Raw genomic sequence first — 22,141 nt, 5'->3', positions numbered from 1 at the left:
ATCTTTCACCTTTTACCAACTGGTAAGTTCAGCAGGAAGCAGAAGACAAAATATACAATCATTCTGAAGGCTAGTATAATTAAACATACTTTCATTCCAATTTACCTTATTTTTATTTTTTGGTACCGGGGATGGAACTCAAAACTTCGTGTGTCAAGCAAGCACTTAACCCACCCCTAATTTACTTTAAAAAAAAAAAAACCTAATACATCTAAAAGTTACAGATGAACTAAAATGTCCTTTAAAAGAGATACAGAACATAGTACTATTTAGCACTGCTAATCCTGTGAAAGCTACCTTAACTGTCTTGAGAAACAAGACAGTTTACTGAAAGAAAACAAAAACCAGAATTTTCTCGTTGATTTTTTAAAAAATGCATCTAAATATGATAGCAGAAATAACAAGTTCTGTCAGTAGTGACACACTAGACCAAACTTGGTCTAACAATTAATATAGTCCTCAATTCACCTTGCATTTCCAAAAATAAAAAGTATGAATAAAAATTTAAGAGAAAAATTATTAAAAGAAACAAAGACACAATTCAAACTTACTTTGAAAAATCTGATTTTATTTTCTAAATCAGTAAGAAGTATATTTGCATTCAATTTAGAACATTTAGCTTTCCATCAATCACTCAAAGTACTTTCTGGATATTAACAGTGCTCACTCAGAACTGTGTAGAAGTTTACAGGCAGTATCATGTTTTCTAAGAAACCTTCAAGGTATTGGTGATTCTAATTTAACAATAAAGCAATTTAATTATCATTGGAATGAAAGTGACAATGGGTTTTCAGGAGCTAAAAATCAGATCTCTTTTACTTTTTATCAGTACCAGGGATCGAACTCACAACTGCCTGCTTGCAAGGCAGGAGCTTATGCCGCTGAGCTAAATCCCCAGTCTCCAAAAATCAGATCTCTTTTAAAATAGAAATCAATCCCACCCATACTTAACAATTTCAATTGAATATAACACCTCCCAATTTCCAAATGATTAACTGTATTATTTCACTTTAATATAGGAAAATTATAAAATGGAATTTCTAAATTATCACACATATATTAATTTACCATTTGAACTGTCATTTTGCTAGCTGAATTATGAAATAAAAACAAATTCTACATCTGTGGGGCAAATAACAAGAATTCGTTTTCTCATTGTTTTAAGAGTTCTTCCCATTCTTTGTTGTTTTTTATACCCATACTTTAAAGTCATGACCAAAGACCACGAGTCAACCCATCTATCTGAATTAGTCATAGATACTGGTCCTCCATATAGCACGTGTCCTTTAGTAAACCTAGAACTCAGGAGGAGTCTGCAGGAGCTACAAGACCTGTATGTGAGTCAGGAACACGTTCAGATTCCCAAGAGCTGTGCGAGCCATGTCCCCAGCTCCAGCTGACATTATTCACGGGTTGTTCACGTGTACTGAAGCATGTCCAGCATGCACACCAACGTCTGTGTTCAAGTTGAGGTAAAACAGAGAAAAAGTAGTTTGACAGAACTACATAATTAAAAATACACTTCTCTTGGCTTATTTCATATAAACTAATTTTTAAATTTCCTCATACAAAAAGAGACAAGCCAATTTCTAATTTAAAAAATTAAGGTTTTCCTTTTCAAACCCAGCTTTAGTAAATAATGTTTTGAAATACAGAAAAGTCTGCATTTTATACTTAGCATGATGTGATTTCTTATTATTTCTCAAATTTAGGAAAAACTCATGTCTGGGTGTTATTCAATGTTTTTTCAGATAACAATACTGATAGGATTCATAGGACTTTCTGACATAGTAAAGTTTGCTAACATTTACAAAATCCCAGCCACTCTTCCTTCAAGCATAAAGGACATCTGAGAATTAGAAATTAGGATTTGTTTTTAATGCAAAGCCATATTTAAATCTTCTTTTTGGCCAATATTTTAAATAGTAGATTTTACTTAGCTTGTAGGTCTCAAATCAAAACAGACAAAAAGCAAATGAAAATTACAACTGGCAACAAGTCCCACATTCCAATGTAATTTTTAAACCAACAACGAAAACCTACTGCCAGTAATTATTTATATGTAACTGCTCATTTTATTAAATAAGCACTGATCAGTTATATGAAATAATTATCTGCAAGAAATGGTACTGGCTGCTGGGTTACTAGAAAACACCAGCTCTTAAGCACTGTAATTTGAGTTAATAAAAGAATATTTATTTTTAAAAGCATATTTAAATGTTACTTTTCCATTGATAGATTCTAGGGAATCTAGTGCCAACTAACATGGTCAATTAAAAAAACAGATCCCTAAGCCACAAGGTAATGGAATATTACACTTGTTATATGATATGGAAACAGTTCCAGGCAGACCAGAAGAAGAAAACCTGCCAAATTAAAGTACTGTAACTGAAGCTCATGTTCTGCACAACCCCTGCGCTGCAGAAAAACCTCAAAAATCATAATCAAAACCTCCCTAAGCCCCCCCCCCAAAGTAACCTACCGGGAGCACTTTAGTTTTGAGCGAGGATCGCCCTAGGATGTTACAGCAGAAGCCTTAAGGTACCAGAGCTGCAGCACCACCTGCTGCAAGCAGGCGCCACAGCAGAGAGGAGACGCCCAAGGGGTCCAGGGCTGCCACCCACCCTTACCGCCCCGCCCAAGGGGTCCAGGGCTGCCACCCACCCTTACCACCCGCCGGGAAGTGTAAAAGCGGCTATAGTTTTTCTTATGCTAATACAGGCACACCACCTACTGTGCTAAATACTAAAACTAGGAACATTAGAGCGGTAAAGTGAAAACAGGAAGGGACCGCAGGGATCTAAAAGCACACGTAGAAGAAACAAAGCGGCACAGACCCTTTACCCTCCGGCTTTGTTTGCAGGGAAGTGGCTGCATGAAGCAGCCAGATTTACCCACAGGAACAAAAATTTAACAAAGCTCCCCCAAGACACCAGAATAAAACTTGACCTTTCCAGTCAAAGGGCACAGAGATGCCTCTTCCACGACCTGGAGTTGAATGAGTTCAAAGATTGCCAATAAAGGGAAAAAGAAAGCATTAGTGGTGTGGCGGGCTGGGCCCTGAGTTTATCGCACAGTCACACCAAGCTTCTCCAGCACGCGGACGCCTTTCTCTTGGTACTCCTGCCGGGTCATCCAGAAGTTGTCTTTGTCTTTCATGATATCAGCCAGAACTGCGCCACCCAGGAAGACCATGTGCTTTCTGCGGGGTGGGTCTTCAATGCGGATCTTAAATTTCTAAAGGAAAGAGAGAGGAGCCTAAGATGTCACACATGCACAGTGCTTTCCGCTTCATGAAAATACATTTTGCCATATGAATCTCACAACAGTCCCGCAACGTAAATATGACAGCAGGGTTTGGTATCTGCGGTGCCTCTCATTTGACTGCCCCTACCAAACTCACAGCTAAGAGAAACACACCCATTCCAGGGTGCTTGGAACGGTCCTAATTCACACCTGCGTCCTATCATTAACAGCACCCCTTTCACTCTCCAAAGGGTGCTGATTTGAAGGCTAAATCAAAAACAGAAAGAAGCACTACTGAGAGCCCAGTGCCAGAGGTGAGGCTGGCAGGTTACCCCTCAGCTCCTAACCTCTGAGCTAACTCAAACCTGGAAAGGGGGACCGGCAGGGTCTCCTCCAGGTCTAGTGATGCTTTGATTCCACTCCGAGAGGAAAACTGAATTATTTTTTTTCCTGTGGTGCCTCCGGAGGCTCAATCTTAGGACCTCATACATGCCACGCACGGGCTCTACCACTGAGCTATTGTCCACAGGCCTAACTAAAGTTCTTTCTTTATAAGCAAAGCTCATTTTCTAATGTCTCAAATTCATAGAAATGTTCTCAAAATAAATGAAGCCAAATATGGTCAAAAGAAATCATGGGGATGCTGGAGAAAATGAATACAGTAACCAAAATTAAAGACAACTGGGAAAAAATTTATACTCTATAGCTACTATTAAGTGTTTTAAAAGACCCTAATCTGTATGGTTGGTGAAAATCTGAAACAGAAACCTTAAAATGACACTGCTGTTTTTACTTCAGGCCAAAAGTCCTGCAAAAAAAAACTCAAAACAATGTCATTCTGAATTTATGTCTTTATGGTACATAAACAAATAGGAATCTAATAACCTAATAATCTAACACTGAAAAACGTCAGTTTATGTATTTGTCAATTCTGAGACCAACTTCCTGTCCTAATTGTTTTAGTTACTTTTCTACTCTTAGGTAGGGATCCACAATGTTTTATAAAGAACCAGTCAGTAAGTACTTGAGGCTTTCAGGGTCTCTGGCAGCTTTACAAACCCATGTGTAGCTAGAAGAGAGCCAGAAACAGTATGCGACAATAGGTAACACTAGGTAAACAAACCCGCCTGTGTTCCAAGCAACTTGACAAGGGTTGCAGTGTGCACAGCACTGCTCTGAGGAAAGTCAGACTCCCTGCCCTAAGCCCCTGCGGTCGGCTGGCTGCTGTCCCCTCCTCCACCCCCGCCCTGAAGGCAGGACCTGCTCCTTCTATGTCTGGCCCCAGGCTGCGCTTGGCCCCCAGGCTGGGCGGCTGATGAAGTGCCTTCTCTCATTACGCCGCCTCCCACTGTTCCTTGCTGAAGGCACCTAGAGACACTGCGGACACCCGACCTCCAGGTTGTCTTCACATCCTAGACTCTTGGTTCCTACATGCTTCTGTCTGCTCTACTACTTCCTGACCCTGTCCTTGGTGACTCTGTCCTTTCTCCCTTTACACTGACCTGGCAAAACACCGCACAACTTAGGTTATCAGTTGGACTTTGCACCTGCCCTGAAGTAGCCAAACAAGACAGAAAACTCAACATCTTGGAGTAATTCACTTTGAATACTCCCTACTCATCCAGAGTAGCTGTTTGTCATCTTTCTCTCCCTATTTCTCTATCTTCAAATAAATTTTTTTTATTTAAAAGAAAAAACAAAGCTCAACGTCTTGCCTGGTGTGGTGGCACATGCCACAGTGCCAGTCCTCGGGAGGCTGAGGAGATCATTGAGCTGGAGGCCAGCACGGGCTACAAAGTGAGTTCAAGGTCAGCCTCAAGAGCACAGTGGAAACTTGGCTCAAAAGGAGAGACAAAATACCCAAACCAAAACTGAAACACCTCAACATCTTGCTTTAAACTGTTACCGAGCTCAATTAGGCCCTCAGTGCTGTTTGAAAATCCTGTCACACTTCTCCGTTCATGTCTTCTGTTATCCAAGCCAACTATTTTAACCTCCTCCTGTACCACATTTTCTACATCTTCCCTTCTCTCACAGGTTTTTCTTGGTCTCCTAACCGGTTTTCCTTGATCTGCCTGGATTCCTTCTTTTCCCAAGAACCTATTCTCCACACCAAACTTACTCATCTTTTTCAAACCTAAGTTGGATCGTATCATTTCTCTGCTCAAAAGCCTCCCAAGACTTCCCAACTGACTAGGAGCAAAGCCAGACCTCTGGCATGGCTCAACAAGACGAGTATCCTAGGGCTGGGGACACAGCTCAGCAGCACGGCACTTTCCTGGCAAGTACAAGGTCATGAGTTCAACACCTGGTATAAAAACAAATCTTGATTAAGGCCGGCACCGTTGTTACCATTTTGAGCACGTCTTGCACGGGCGTCCTCTACTCACTGGGACCCAGCCACGTAGGCACCCTCTACCAATTCAGGGCCTTTGCACTCTTCCTGCCTGAAAGATTCCCCCGCTCAAAGTCATATGTTAGGCTGGGCATGGTGGCACTTGCCTCTTATCTTATTACTCTGGAGGCTGAGGCAGGAGGACTACTGCAAGTCTGAGGCTAGCGTGGACCCCATAGTAGGCTGAGGGCCAGCATAAACTACAGACCAAGAAAAAGACCAAAAAAAAAAAAAAAAAAAAAAAAAAAGTCCTACTGTGTTACTAGGAGTAGGGCTTTGAACAAAAGCATCTCACTAGAAGAGCCTTCCCACCGAGGAGGAATGGCTTCCTTCCTGTGCTCTTCCAGAGCCATTAAGAAGCACATCACCTTCTCCACTGCTTTTGGTTTTCTAGTGTCTAACTTTTTTCTTTACTACTTACTACTACGCATTAATTGTTTAGCTGAGAAGCAGGGGTTTTATCAATTGTGTTTGTCTCCAGCATCTAGACCGATGGCTGGCACCCAAAGAGAGTTCAAACATCTGCTGGGCTGGGGATTTAGCTCAGTAGTAGAAGCTTCCCTAGCATGTGTGAGCAAATGGGTTCAAGCCCAAACAGGGCAGGGGAAAAAAAAGCTGCTGAATAAATGATCATTGCAGATGACTTTTAAATTATATGTATAACTCAATAAAACCAGAAAAATGAGTGAAGTACTTAGATAACATGGCTCCCTTCCAGGTATTAATTTGCTTAATGTGTCTGACGAGCCCACACTCAACATCATTTGAGTAACTTGAAAAACATATGAAGGATGTAACATCAGCGTGTGCAAAACCTACAATGCTCCATAGTATGCCATGCCCTTATCTGTAACAGCTGACCAAAGACAGCGAGACAAAGCTGAGGTTAACCCAAGATGAAGTGACTCCTGGCCGAGAGAGACCCTGGCGGAGAATCACCAATGGTTTCTAACTACAGTCTGTTTCTAGAGCTACGACAGTTACAGATGTGCAAAAGAACTGGACATGTGTCTTAGGAAGCTAAGACACAGGCAACAAATAGCCAGGAAAACAACCTAAAATCAGATTTATAAGACAGACCAAGAACACTGCTGGACACTAATTGCATATTCAAATATTTAAACAGAAAAGTCAACAAATAAAACCACAGCCCAACACCAGGCTCTTCTCCACTCACAGCACGGCAGGCCGTGCCCCACCGGCTCTCAGAGCACACAGGACTCACCTGCCTTCACCCACTGAGCAGAGGTCGCCTGGCCACACCACTGTCCTGGGGACAGCACTCCCAGGCCACCCTGATCCGCGGTAGCAGAAATGAGTTTAGAAAGACTTCTTGCTCCCTCTAGTGGTTGTCAAGATTCAAAGGTTACAGGGTTTAAAAGACTCTTGGATTAGGGATACTCACAGAAAGTTTTTCCACATCTCCCTTTAAGACTCGTTCTAGGTAGAGCTGTTTAAGTTCACGTTCCAGCCGTGATGGCAGGCCAGGATACATAGTAGATCCTCCAGAAAGCACAATGTGCTTGTAGAATTCAGATCTAGGGAGACACAACAGTTATGTACTTAGGGTTTCAGATTAGGAAAATCAGGAGTACTGTTATTTATCTTCGTAACTTTCCTTTCTGGGGACAAGTCCTCACTATGCTGGTCGCAGACTCTTGGGCTCAGGCAGCCCTTCTGTCTGTCTTCCCAGTGCCCCCTGCTCTAGGGTCACTAAATCATAGGTCTAAAGTTTGCTATTACCTCTCTCTAAACTAAAATTTTTTAATAATTTGGATTAAAATGCTTTTAAAAGCATATGACATACTTTCTTACAGATGTAATTAATGGAGTCTTTAAATAGTGACAAAAGTTTCCATATTCTGAACTCTCAGTATTTGGTCCATTATCGTAACGTTTCCCTGTAGCAATGGTGATGTGTTTGTTTACTGCACTTCGCATATATTTCTCTGACTCCTCAATTTTTCTATTTGTTATTTGTAGTGTCTCTTTTGCTCCTTTGCTCTGAGGCTGTCTGCTGCTGTTTTTGGCTACATTGGTGAGTTTGCTTCTTCTATCAGTGCATTGTTGTTATATATACCGTTAGCTATGAAGTCTAACCAGAAGTGTAACCTAAACTAGCTGCACAGGTAATGAAAGTAACAAGGTGGAGGGAGTCTACAGCTCAGGAGCGCAACCTCAGCGCTAGCCTGGTGCAGACGTCCCTAAGTTTTCACTTGCTTCAAGTTCTCCAAAGCTAAGGCTAATACAACTCTGCATTCTTCATTCTACTGTTTTGCATTAACTGTGGTGAGGGCAGTGTAAGCCAAGCAGGAAGTGTGGCTCCACGCAGTACGGAGACAAAACGTTTACATGTGTCTACATGCAGAACACACACAACCAACGGTGCCCACCTTCCTACGTAACCTCGGTGGAGAGGGCACTGGACCCGATTCCCGTGCTTCTAAATGCCAGAACTTCAATCATCATCCACCACACACTCTGTATTGGCTTCTGCTGTTAATGAACAGTAAATCAAGGACAAAACCATCTAAAGTCCTGCCATGAAGAATTTACCATAGTTACGGAAGCTAGATTCAATTTTTTTTTATTTTCTATTAGGTTTGTTACTTGCAAGTCAACTATTATTTTTTCCATTATTAACCTGGCTCCTCAGTCATCCTACCAAAGCTAATCAGGTGGTTATTTAATTCAGGCTTACGTAAACGAACACATACTTGCTTCACGAAATGCTTTAGGGTGAATTTCTCTATAACCTGGGTACAGAGGAAGCTTTATAACTGACTCGAGCTCTGGATGCAATGAAAACATTATGGAACTCTTTGTTTGTTTGTTTTTTGAGATAGGGTCTCATATGCAGTCCAAACTAGCCTTGACCTAGGCCAGCCTCAACAAAACGATTCTCCTGCATCAGTGCTGGGATTACAGGCATATTCCATGGTCCCAGCAAATCATTTTACACAATGAAGTTAAACCAAATTTTTGCATGGCCAAAAACCACAAGCAAAAGACAATGAATTGTGAGAAAATATCTGTAACAGATATCACAAAGCCAAAAGACAAAATTTTGAAGACTGGAAAAAAAAAAAAAAGCAAAATCGAATTCTATAGAACAGGCAAAAGTCATGACCAGACAATTCATTCTCATTCTCGCTTCTTTTCCCTCAAAGTGGCCCTTAAAAGCATATAAAACATATGTTCAACTTCACTCTTAATAATAGAAATGAAAATTAAAACTATACTGAGATGATTCCCCACTCAGCAGATTGGTAAAAAAGTAATGAACTTGACAAAACGTGGGTATGGGCCCACAAGGACCCTCACATGTCACGTGGCGGCAGGAGAAACGGTCAGCTCTCATAGAGGTGTGCTGCTGACACCTAACCAAAAAGACGAGAACCGACATCAAAATAAAAACTCCCCACAGCAAGTGAGACACAGTAAAGAGGCAACACACGGGAAAAAATACTACAAACCACGTGTATGAGTAGCATTAATATTCAAAATACACAAGGGACTTAATTACTCAACTCTAAGAAAATAAACCAATTAAAAAATAGGTTAAGGAACTGAACAGACATTTCTCAAAAAACAAAACAAATGGCTACTGCTGTGTGATAAAAAATTTTAATTATCAGAAAAATGCTAATTAAACCACAAAGAGATAGCATCACGTACCTATTAAAATGGCATTATTATTATTATTATTAATTATCGATATGGTCTTGGTAAGAAGGTCAGGTTGGCTTTGAACTCGTGGTGAACCTTCTGCCTCAGTTTCCTCAGGGCTGAGATTACAAGTGTGTACCACCACACTCAGTTTAGTCAACTGTTGCTGAGGACACAGTGAAAAGGGAACCTTTATTCATTGTGGGTGACAATATAAATGAATTCAGCCATTATTAAGAAAAACAGGATGAGGCTGGTGGGGATGCCGCTCAGTAGAGAAACAGCCTACAAGGCCCAAGTCCTGAATTCAATCCCCAGCACAAAGAAAAAGGAAAAGCCAAGCGTGGTGGTGCACACCTGTGATCTCGGCACTCAGAAGGTGTAGACGGGAGGTCTTGCTATATAGCAAGAAAGCAAAACAAAACACAAAGAAGTGCCACCATTTGTACAAGACAGATGGACCTAGAGACGATTTGTTAAGTAACTCAGGACAGAAAGAGGAATCCTGCATGATCTCCTAGAGCCCAAGTCTAAGCAGAGTAGGGGTTTCCCAGGGGCTGGGGTAAAGCAGGGGGATGTTATGAAAGGATGCAAACCTTCAGGTAGGAGGAAAAAGCCAAGAGTGCTACTATACAACACAATGACCATATCTAACAATATACAGATACCTAAAAACCGCTGAGAGCAGACTTTAAGTGTTCTCACTACAAAGACTGTGTATTAAGTAATTAGCTCAATCTATCCATTCCACGATATATATACATACATAATTCCAAAACATGTTGCATACCACAAGTACACTCAATTTTTGTCAGTTAAAATGTTTTCTTTTGGGACAGACCTGTAATCCCAGTACTCTGAGAGGCTGAGGCAGAGGATTGCAAGTTCCAGCTCAGACTGGATAACTAAGCAAGATTCTGGGTTGAAATCCCAGTAACCCAATGATAACAACAAAAAAATGCATTTACCCTCTGATCCAGTAGCTTCTCTCCAAGAACCAACAACACAAACATATTTGTATGCACAATGCACTCTTACCACAAATTTAAGAATCTACTCTAACAACCAACAGTAAGAGATGCTCATCAAATTAATCAAGATATATTCATTCAATGAAGTACTATGCATCTGAGAAAAATGAGGACAGTCTCTATGGAGTGCTATTGGATTATTTAGACTGTACTGGTAAGTGGAAAAAACTCAAGTGTAAAAGTGATTTCAGTATGCAGGCTTTTGTGTAAGAAGAGGAAATAAGAAACAGAATAAAAGAAACTAACAAACTCATTTTTCTTTAAGGAGGAAAAGAATCGCAGAGGTGACTTCTCAGTATATTTTTTATATAGTGGTTTATTTTGTTTTTTGAGACAGGTCTCATTATGCAGTTCAGGCTAACCTTGAACTATGTAGCCCAGGCTGGTCTTGAACGTGTAGCAATCCTCTTGCCATAGCCTCCCAAGTGCAGGGATTACAGGTGTGTATCACCATGCCTGGCTTTTTTTTGAGACAGGGTTTCACTAAACAGTGCGGGTTGGCCTTGAATTCACTTATGAAGCCTACACTGGCCTCGAACATACAGTGATCCTCCTGCCTCATCCTTCCAGATGCTGGCATTACAAATGTGCCCACCACACCCAGATTTTATATAGTTTTTACTATATAGTTAGTGCTCTACACATTTAGAAAACATGGAAACTGATGAGGGCATGTCAAGGAACACAGAAGCCTACTCTGAAGTAACTTGGCCAAGCCAGGAAAAATATGAGCATTACATGAAGAAGAACAGTAATAAATTATAACCCACACAATAAAATTATGAGTTCATGCTAGGAGCTAAAAATAATGAAGGAAAACATTTACTTATGCTAGATGTCAATTAACAAATATGTAAAAACTGATGAACGTAGAAAATCTCTTTCTGCAACCCCAACAGTAAAAATGGATTGAGGCAAGGGTCATCAATGGGTGTAGATGGGGAGGGGCAAAGTGGTAAGGAATAGGGTGCCTACATATCCTCAATGTGCGTCTCTACCAATTATGTATTAACTATGAAAAGAAAAACAGTAACACTACACTGTGGAGAAATGGAAACTTCACCGAGAGTATAAACTAACATCATCGATAAGAAACAGCCATCACCCCTGGATGTGACATCCAGAAAAGGCAGAGCACATAGCAGGCTAGCCACAGTGCATGATCTGAATCCAACTGTTAGAAAACAAAGCCTAATTAAAACCGTTACATACTTGCTCTGTTCTCTGTAAAGATGTCCAAGTCATCGAAGACTGAACAAATACACCTGATAAAGGGGCCCAGCTTGGGCAACTTAGCAAGACCTTGTCTCAGAATAAAAATGGCAAGGCCCAGCATTCTAGAGGCTGGGGCTGAGGTAAGAACACAGGTTCAAGCTAAGCGTGGTGACTCAGTGACCAAGTAAGATCGCCTCAAAACAAAGAGGCTGGAAATGTGGGGGACGCAGCTGAATGCCAAGGCCCTGGGTCAAATCCTTAGTACCATCGCCACCAAAAAAGGGACTAAGAGATGTGACAAAACACAACGTAAGCCCTAGGAGATTTGATCCTACACAGGATGGAAGAAAGACCGTGCGAACAACACGAAAGGAGCCAGGCGTGGTGGGGCACAATCTCAGTGTTTGGGAGGCTGAGGCAGAAAAATTGTCACAAGTGCAAGACCCACCTGGGCTACACACAAACTGAGTTCCAGGGCAGCCTAACCTATAGAGCAACACCTGGTCTCAAAAATAAACAAGTGGATGAAATGGAAATGGATGGTGAATAAAGTATACCAATAACAATCTGCTGAACTCAGTTCTTAGGCTGTGACTATGTTAGTATTTCTTCCCTCGATACACAAACTATTAAAGGAAATTGATGTGTTGAACCTACTCTCAAATGGTACAGAAAAAAAAATGGAAATAATGATAAATATATAGAAGATTATAAATCAGTAAAATGGTGAAATTACATAAAAAGATATACCTGAGTTTCCTAAATTCTTTCCACTTTTCTTCAGACTTGAACGTATTTCAAAGTAAGGTTAAAGTGGTTTCTGAGACCAATGTAATACATGGCCCTCAACACCCAGTACAGTAGTCAGGTGTGGGGTGCACACCAGCAACCTCACTTCCAGGGCCCCGGGAGTCCGCATGCAGCCCGAGTGCTCGGCAGCTGAGGAGATGCTGTCACACACACGCACGCACACACACACACACCCGAGTTTGCTAAGGACACAGCTCGGTGCAAAGGCCTAACTCTGCTAGGTGAACAAAATGAAACTTACTTTGCTTTAACCAAAAATACAAGAGAGGTAACGGATAACTTGTTCACATAGATTGTTACAATCCATTTTTTCCAATAAATAACTTGGAAACCACCATGTCTTTCATACCTGGTGTCAATATCAGCTGCCTGGATTGTGTTAAAAAGCAACTCAGCAACACCAACTCCCTCCACATTGATCAAGTGAGGCTGGAATAGAGCTTCTGGTGCTTCAAACCTCTCTCCCCCAACTTTAATAATCCGTCCATCTGGGAGCTGAAAATGCACAATGAGCATGTACCGGTCAGTAAGACACTCAGACCCCTCAGTGTTCCTGAAAACACTGCAGCACGTTTGTTCCACAGCCAAACACAGCACTAGCGCAGCAATTCTTCCCTTAAATATTTAAGTGGGAAAAACGAAAAATATTCAAATAACACACTCTCATAAGGTCTATTCTATAGATGTAATTCAGGGGGAAATCATGGAGGTCTACGTGGAGCCACGAGACTCCACGTGCACGCACAGCACAGCGGGACAGGCAGCCACACCTGACAGGGGGACCCTCGTTACACTAGTGTGTGTCAGTGCTGCTGATTCATAATTTCAGCATATCAGTGATTTTATGGATTTTTTTTTCCGGTGTAGAAGACACATTAAACATTTTAAACTATTTTCTAAAATAAATCCTTGAGCTACATTTATAGAAATTAAAAACAATTTCTTTCACCAAATAATTGTTCCATGAAGTTATTTTGCCAGCAAAATATTCTGTGCTGATTCTGTCTAGTTCAATTAAAAGATATTTAAGATAACAAGCTTAAGAGGCCAGGCATGGTAGCACACACCTATAATCTTAGCACTCAGGAGGCTGAAGCAAGGGGATCACTGTTAAGGTTGAGGCCAGCCAGCACTATGCAGGCAGACCCTTCTCAAAAGACAAAAACTTCAGGCCAGGGATTTAGCTCAGTGGTGTAAGTGCCTCCCTGGCAAGCACAAGGTTGAGTCTGATCCCTAGTATCAGAAAGAAAAAAAAAAAAAACAAAAAATTCAAGAGACATTATATGGTATTTTGAGACAGGGGACATGTTAGTAGGCTTAAACTGGCCTCCAACTCACTATGTAGCTTTCCTGGCCTTGAACACGCAATCTCCATGCCTTAGCTTCCAGAGTAGATGAGATTAGGCATATGCCCCACACTGATTTTTTATTAGGCCATTTTGTTATCTCCTACAAAGTTCTAATAAATTTCAAATAACTGATAAATACAGTAATAATTTCAATCAACAAACATTTATTTTTTGAGGGTGGGGGATCTGGGAATCAAACTCAGGACCTCACGTTTGCAAGCAGGTGCTGCACCATAGGTTAAACACCCAGCCCTAAATAAGTAAGATTTAAACAGCAGGTCAAGCTGGGTGTGGTGGTGCATGCCTGTAATCACAGCACCCAAGAGGCTGAGGCAGGAGGGTGACTGTGAGTCCAAGGCCAGGCTGGACTGCACAGCAAGACCCTGTCTCAAAAAATCAACCCACCAAACCACCAAACAAACAAAAAATAGCAGGTCAAGCATCGTAACATGACCCACAGAGAAAACAATTGACACTGTGTTTACATAGTTAAGAAAAATGTTACGTAAAAACACCTGTCTTAAACTCCCCCTCACAACTCATTACACAGACCGAAGTATAAACATGTTACATATATTTTTGACACATTTCTATATGAAATGAGAATGTTTGCACAGTAACATTTCTAACAGTACAGTAACTTATAAGTAAAAAATTTATAATTATATTCTATAAGATTTATAATTTTACACTTTCAGTACGATAAAGTACCATAAAAGTATGTTTCTTAAAACAGTCCAAGTTTGCTGAAATTGTTTGCAGATACATATAAGGAATATCATTTTCAAAATTCAAGAATGACCTTTACATACATGGTGCTGAGTTTCTTAGCTCTTTCTCGTGTTTGGTGACCCTTATCATCACTCACTCATCCGTTTGCTGTGTTATACTTGTATATATTTTTGTACTGCTTGAGGAAGGAGGGAAGAAATAATATGTTTTATGTTTTAGTTCTCTCATTGTCTGCTTTGTGCTATTTCTTCCAAATCATTCAGAAAGATGGAAAAGTACAAAGCTAGAGAGAAACTGTCAAGAGGCTTTAAGAGGACAGTCCAGGGAAAACTGGAAAGCATCAAGTTACAAAGTGAGTTTCACTGTGTATTCAGACTGATACCTGTAAAGAAATTATCATTACTTGAAAATGATTACATATTTGGGGCTGGAGCTATAGCTCAGAGTAGAACACTTTTCTAACATGTCTGCAAACCTGGATGTCTAGCACCACCAAAAAATAAATAAAACAGAAAAAAACCTAAATTGCCATTGTGTACATATCTATGAACGTGTAAAACCAACAGGGATCATACAGTTTAAGAATATTGTAACCCAGTACTCAGGAAGCCGAGGCAGGTCGAATGCCTGAGTTCAAGGTCAGCCTAGGCTACATACTGAGACTTTATCTCAAAAAAATCAAAAACCTTGCTTTTATTCTGTTATTATTTTAGCAATTACTAAATTTAAGTATCAGTTACAATTTGAGGTTAACATTTGTTGTGAACACCTCATTAAAAAAATATTGGTCAGGAAAGGCTGCCACCTGCTGAATTAGTAAAGCAATACTCTAGTAGGACTACTTCCCAAAGCAAGGTCACTAGGTCCATTTCTGAAAAGTTCTGCAGCTTACCAAATTTAAGACACAGGCATTATGAAAAAAAAAAGACCAAGACAAGAAAAGAAAAAGACAGCCAAGCGTGGTGGTGCACTCCTGTAATCCTAGCACTCAAGAGGCTGAGGCAGGAGGACCATTTGCAAGTTTGAGACCAGCCTGGGCTACATAGTGAGCCCAAGGCCAGCCTGAACCACATATCTTGTCTCAAAAAGACAAAAAAAAAAAAAAAAAAAAAAAAAAAAAAAAAAAAAAAACCCAAAACCCAAAATAAAAACACAGGCATACTCTAGCCTCACAGCTAAGTACATATCAGCATATCAAACAATCTCAGAAATCCTACAGTCAAGTGAAATCAGACATCTCCCTAATTTACCTGATAACTGTAACTTTTTAAAATTTTGTGAAACTCTTAACATGTCAGAGAAATCATCACTCTGTAAAACGTTAAGAAATACTGTCCCAGATTCTAGAATCTCAAAATAATATACCTAATTGTATCTTAGGGTAGAAATAACTTATGATTTTTGTCTGAACTTACATTATATAGTTACCAAAATAATTAAATCATAGAATTTTAATCTATTTAAAATACACATGTAAAACATAACAACCTGAAACAACAATACTGATTCCAGGGGCTAGCAATTTAGCTTAGCAGTAGAGTGTTTGCCTAGGATTATGCAAAGCTCTGGGGTTCAACCCCCTAGCACGATTAAATACTGAAGACTGATTTGAAGAAAAGTTCTTTAATAAGATGACACCAATAATGAGAGATGTCCATTTTTAACATGTTCCCACCCGCTTGGAACCACTGGTGATACCTGCCTGACATCCCATCAGGTAGCGTGTATCCCTGAGGGTAAAGTTCCACAGTCACACATGGGACAGCAGTGCAGGCATCACGCCTAGCAGTGAGACGCAGAGTTACGGCTCTGTCATGAACCCACTGAACTCAATGTATACATATCACACACTGGGTATACTTACTGTATAAGATTCGACTAATACTGTGGTTTCTAGAGCCAGTTTCTGCTCTTGTTCAATATTGTATCCTACATAACACAGCTTCTCTTTAATCATGCGAACTGTTTCAAAATCAGCAGAATGGTTGAAGGCATATCCTCGCAGCAAAAGCAGCTGGAACAAAAAATACTAGTTAAGTTCGTAATACATCTGAATGAGTTCTACTCTGCAAAAGCTATTAATGCTTATTAAACATGCCCTACCAATAGCAAATATAATGGGTAGCGTATTTTCAGCTCCTACTGAATATTTCAGAAGTGGGGATTTTACTTGCTATAAAAGGATTTGTATTTCAGTTTTACTGATTAAGAGAATTACCAGTTCATGAATAATAACCGTGGAAAACCTACAAAAAGAGCCAGTTTGTACAAGAGTATGGTTCGTACACTAATGTTCAGACAGTACTGATGAGTAGCACACTAATGAATACTATGTTAGCCCCAGACATTGTAGCCTGCCATTTGCACATTCAATCAATGCCCTATCTATGAAACACCCACAGGTCCTACAAAGTCGTATCTCTGGCTTCTGCTACAGTGTCTGGCACATAATGGGAAGGCAAAAAGGAATTTATTAAATAATTGAGTAAAGAAGTGTGGGATATAAGAAGGTATAGTCTCTAGTCTTTCTCTCTCTTTTTCTTCCTTCCTTTTTTTTGGTGCTGGGAATCAAACTCAGGACTTGCGCTTGCCAGGTAGGTACTGCATTGCTGAGCTGCATCTCTGGCCCTGTATTCTCACTTTTTGGGCCTGTCTCACCTGTGTTGTCTGGGCTGGTCTTGAACTTCCAGGCTCAATGGATCCTCCTGCCTCAGCCTTCTGAGGTAGCAGGAACCATGAGTACATGCTACCATGACCCACACTTTCATTTCTTAAATGACAGAAAATAGCGTAATTATCACCATGTACATAACTGGGCCTTTTGTTAGGAAAAAGAAGAGAAATCTCCTAATGTTTGTGCCCTCTGCAGACACAGAACTTTGGCCTAGAATGGGAGCACTGTACTGTAATTCTCTTTATCTCCCTACACAATGAGATTTATCCTAAACGAGACTAAGAAACCCTGAGTGCAGGTGAAGACCTAGCATCTCTCAGCAGCTGCAATAAAGGATTCTCGCGTGCATCCCGAAACCTGCAAGTTTCCCCACCATCTTCCCCTCACTCACCTTGATGAGATACCTGGTGATATCCCGGCCAGCGATATCCAGTCTCCTGGTCAGATGAGGGAGAGAAAAGCCTTCGTACACCGGGCAGATGTGAGTCACGCCGTCTCCAGAGTCCACCACCACCCCCGTCAGCAGACCTACACGAAGAAGCCAATCAGAGAAACCAAAGCTGGTGCGTTTCCAACACACTGTCAGAGCCAACCCAGAACACTTATCTTCTTCTTAGGTACTCATTTTGCAGTCTGTGTCTAACGCACGCACAGATGAAGTCTACTCCACGGACAGCACAGTGCTCAAAGGCGTCACCTGTGAGACGTGGGCTGAGCACGTGCTTCCAGGGAGATGAAAGAAAACGGCCACTGAGCCCTCGGGCTGAAACCTGCACAGGTCTTCTTCTTTTTTATTTTGCTTTCCAATTTAAATTTGATCACTAAATTCCTTTACAGTGATGTTTTCTAAATTCCACAGATAACTTTTACAAAAACTGGAAAATATTACAGCTATGTTGATAAATCTATTCAAATTATTGAGTTCTTTCTTTCTTTTTTAGGTGTTTTTTTTTTCTGTACCGGAGGTCAAACTCACAACCTGATGCTTGCCAAGCAGGCACTTACACCACTGAGTGAGATCCTTGGCTGAGTTCTTGATTTCTGTCTCATAGTGTATTAAAACTTTGTGCTGTTTTGGAAAAATGTCTACTGTTACTAGACAGATAAAAACTAGGCAACGATTAACGTAGCCTAAACCAAGCATCATTTCAATTATTCACCCAAAACCAGAAACACCACATCAGTTAACCTCTACAACTGGGTATACTGTTGCACACCAGTAACCTCATTACTTGGGAGACTGAGGCAGGAGGACTGCCATGAGTCCAAAGCCAGCTCGGCCTGCACAGTGAGATGAAGGCCAGCCTGAGCTGCACAGTGACCCTCTGTTTCAAAAAACAAACAATGAAAGTAAGAAAACCCACACAAACTCTACAACAAAAAACAGCACAGAAGCTGTCTTGCTTACTGTGTGTGTGACTGAAACAGTGGCAATGGCTGCAGCAAAAAGTCATCGCTGCACTTCTGTGCATCAGGGTTAATGGGGAAAAAATGAACTTTTTCTAATATATTTTTTTTTCCTTGTGGTTTTGTCATTATCTATTTTTTTTCCACCAAAACCTTGAACTCAAATATCTAATATATTTTTAATAGAAAAAAATGTAACTGGAGTATCATCTACAGCATCATCTATATTTTTCACTGTTTTCTCAACCCTGAACAGGTGTTCTCCTTTTTCTTTCTTTTTTTTGAACCAGAAATCAAACTCGGAGCCTTGTGCCTGCCACACAGGTGCTTGTGCCACTGAGCTGTATTTCTAGCTGTCTTTCTTATTCATAAAAACTTACACACGTTTTCACTGATTGGGGGGGTACCAAGAATCAGACTCACAACCAAGCACTGTGCCACTGAGCTATATCCCCGGCTCTTATGTATCTTTTAGTATCTAGTATCTTTAAAAATTTATTCAGACCTCTATTTTAAACTGATATAATTTCTCATCTCCACTGCAATAAAAATGAGGAATCTGTATTACAATTATTTAAAAAGATTCCCAGTCTCACCAACTAAAGCAAGGATTTACATATTCCATTTCCCAAACACCTCTTCTTCCCCAACGCCCCTTACTTTTCTCCCTCTCCCACCAGGCCTTTAAAGCTGTCCTTTCTCTGAACACACCTGAGTCACCTCCAGGGCATACCCCTGTCACTGTATTTCCCTTTCCTTCCACTTTTATCCTACTGATTTTTAGGGGGCTTAATGGAATTCTTTTTCATTTCTAATTTCTCTAACCACAATAACCTCTGGCCCAACTTCCCCAATTCCACTTATTCCCTCTTCAATTCTGTCAGTAGGCATGGTGGCACACATCAGTACTCCCAGCACTTGGGAGGCTGAGGCAGGGCGATCACTGTGAGACTGAGGCCAGCCTGGGCTACATAGTGACTTCAAGGACAGTCTGAACTACAGAGCAAGAGCCTGCCTCAAAATAAATAAATAAATACTTTAAAAAATTTTAAATATGTACTTTTCCTATGTGTTATGTATAAAATAAATTCTGAAGCCAGGCATGGTGGCCACACATCAAATTTCAGTTACTTGGGAGGCTGAGGAAGGAAGATCCTAGCACTCAGGTGGCTGAATCAGGCGGTTCACTGTGAGTTCAAGGTGAGCCTGTATTATAAAGCAAGACACTGTCTCAAAAAAATCAAAAAGTGACTCCTGTTTCTTTTACCAAATAAGAAACTAATGAATTTACCTTACAAAGTCTAATAAAGCAAGTAAAAATGTGCATGATATATGACAAATGAAATTCTGAAAATATTGCAAAGTGTGGTATATAAATACTGTGCTTGGGGCCAGGTGTGTGTGTGGGGGGGTGCAGGCCTGTAATTCCAGCACTGAGGAGGCTGAGGCAGGAATGCTACAAGTTTGAGGCCAGCCTGTGCTATCCAGGGAGTTAAAGGCCATCCTGGACTACATAGCAAGACTCTATCAAAAACTACATAAACATATACAAATACATACATACTGTGCTTTCCTGGGATTTGCAAAAAACAAACAAAGATAAAAACTGAAAAGAAATAAAAAATCATCACATTTCTCTGGCATAAAATATACTTAATTTTTGAAATAGTTAAGCTGCACCCACCTTGAGCATATAAAGTCAGAACTGCCTGGATGGCTACATACACACCAGAGAACTGGTAAGTTTCAAACATTACCTGAAAATTCAGAGAAAGAAAAGAAATGGCATTTAGAAAGTTACATGATTCAAACTTATATGCTTCCTTCAATCTCAGAGTGGATTCACTGAGTAAAATAGAATCAGAGACCTACAATCACCCTCCATTCTAATTAACACCTCTTCTACAAAAACCTGCTTTCACAGAGATCTAACTCTGAAAGCCCGTTTTTGGGCACATTTCAGCCTCCAAGCATTTATGAGTGCTACCAAGCAAAGATTTTCCTCCCTCCCTTCCTCTTTTCTTCTTTTTTGGGGAGGCAGGGGCTAGGTGTTGAGTCCAGGGCCCCCACAATGCTCTTGCCTCAGCATCCCAGAATGCTGGAATCACAGGCATGTGCCATCATGTCGGGCTAATTGCCTAGCAAAAACGAAGTGTAGCTAGGCGCAGCGGCTGACTGCAAGTTAGAAGCCAACCTGGTGAACTTAGCGCGTCTCTGGGTAGGTAGCTTAGCTGTAAGTGGGGCGTGGTTTCAATCCCCAGTACAGCAAACAATACAAAACCTGCACTGACTGCCTGACCACTGAGCCCTCACTTCTCTCCCTCAACCAGGACTACGAGTAGGGCTCGATTGCCGCTACTTAAAAACACCAACGAATACTAAAAGATGCAGAGGTGGGGATGTGGCTAGTGATAGAGTGCTTGCCTGAAGTCTGAGAGATTTAATTCCCAGCACTACCCGCCCCCCAAAAAAACAAAACCAGAAAAAGAGACAGAGAGTCAGAGAAGGTACAGACAAAGATCAAAGCAGTTCAGAAGTTGGCAGATACAACAATCCTTAGCTTCCGAGTCCCACCCGCCTGCCAAGCCTGATCCCACAGAGCTCCCACCAAGGGGAGGGTCCTGGTACACTCACAGGTACACATCTCCATCCACCCTCTATGCTTGGCTGGGCGGGGACATCCTGCATAGCCCTGCATAGCCCTGACTGGTAGGGCTGCCTGTCACTTCAAATATCCAGATATATACATTTTTTATTATTGATTGATTACAAGAATCATACAGAATTTAGATTTTATAATTCTGAAATACAGATCTGTCAATCAACAACTAGCATTCAACTAATATTTTATCCAATTATCATTAATAAATTCCCCCTTACGGGGTAAAACTACTATATATGCATTAGCTTGAGAAGTCTGTTACAATTTTTATTTCCTTTTTTTGGAGACAGAATCTGCTCAGACTGGCCTTGAACTTACTATGCAGGCTTAAACTTGCAGTGATCCTCATCCTTCAGCCTCCCATATGCTGGATTACAGGACACACACCACTGTTCCTGGCTAAATCTGTTAGAATTTCATTTTATTTGTAAGACCACTCATTAAAGTACTTGTACTACGAAAATAACTTTCTGATGACATTAAAGTAGGAAATTGTTGTTGGCGAATTTGTACTCACAAGCAAATAAGTATTAAAATATGAACCATAAGCAATTATATTGATTCTATAACTAAAAGCATGACTTCAAAATTCCCAAAAGCTTAATACAAAAATTAAATTTCAGCAGGGTGCAGTGGCATGCACCTGTAGGCCAAGAAACTAGGGAGGTTAAAGCAGAAAGATTACTTCAGCCCAGGAGTTCAAAGTCAGCCTGGGCAACATAGTGAGAACCAGTCACCCCCCCAAAAAAAACCCCTAAATTTCAACTCAGACTTTAAAAATATTGTCTAGGAGCTGGGGATTTAGCTCAGTGGCACAAGTGCCTGCCTGGCTAAGGTCATGAGTTCCATCCCCAGTACCAAAAATAAAAATACAAAATAAATAAATAAATAAAAATATCATCTATTTTAATCCTTGGTACCAAAATAAAAGAGTCTAACACCGTTTCCCCT

The 22,141-nt window shown here is 40.7% G+C and overlaps 1 protein-coding gene across 2 annotated transcripts in view; it reads right to left on the bottom strand.

Moving 5' to 3' along the window:
• Window positions 1-547: 547 nt before the first annotated feature.
• Window positions 548-22,141, bottom strand: part of Actr2 (actin related protein 2) — a 37,817-nt gene continuing 16,223 nt past the window's right edge. For both annotated transcript variants that reach the window (XM_003467478.5, XM_005002639.4), the window contains 6 exons: window positions 20,213-20,285; window positions 17,513-17,649; window positions 16,312-16,461; window positions 12,716-12,861; window positions 7,047-7,179; window positions 548-3,237 (listed from right to left, as the gene is read on the bottom strand). In XM_003467478.5, the coding sequence (XP_003467526.2) occupies window positions 3,067-3,237; window positions 7,047-7,179; window positions 12,716-12,861; window positions 16,312-16,461; window positions 17,513-17,649; window positions 20,213-20,285 (810 nt within the window). In that variant the 3' untranslated portion in view covers window positions 548-3,066. The remainder of the gene's footprint in view (window positions 3,238-7,046; window positions 7,180-12,715; window positions 12,862-16,311; window positions 16,462-17,512; window positions 17,650-20,212; window positions 20,286-22,141) is intronic.

The sequence above is a fragment of the Cavia porcellus genome, unplaced genomic scaffold, assembly GCF_034190915.1.
Source record: "Cavia porcellus strain 051 isolate PalLab524CR breed Dunkin Hartley unplaced genomic scaffold, mCavPor4.1 scaffold_18, whole genome shotgun sequence".
In the NCBI taxonomy this organism is placed as follows: domain Eukaryota; kingdom Metazoa; phylum Chordata; class Mammalia; order Rodentia; family Caviidae; genus Cavia; species Cavia porcellus.
This window is presented reverse-complemented; position numbering and strand designations above follow the sequence as displayed.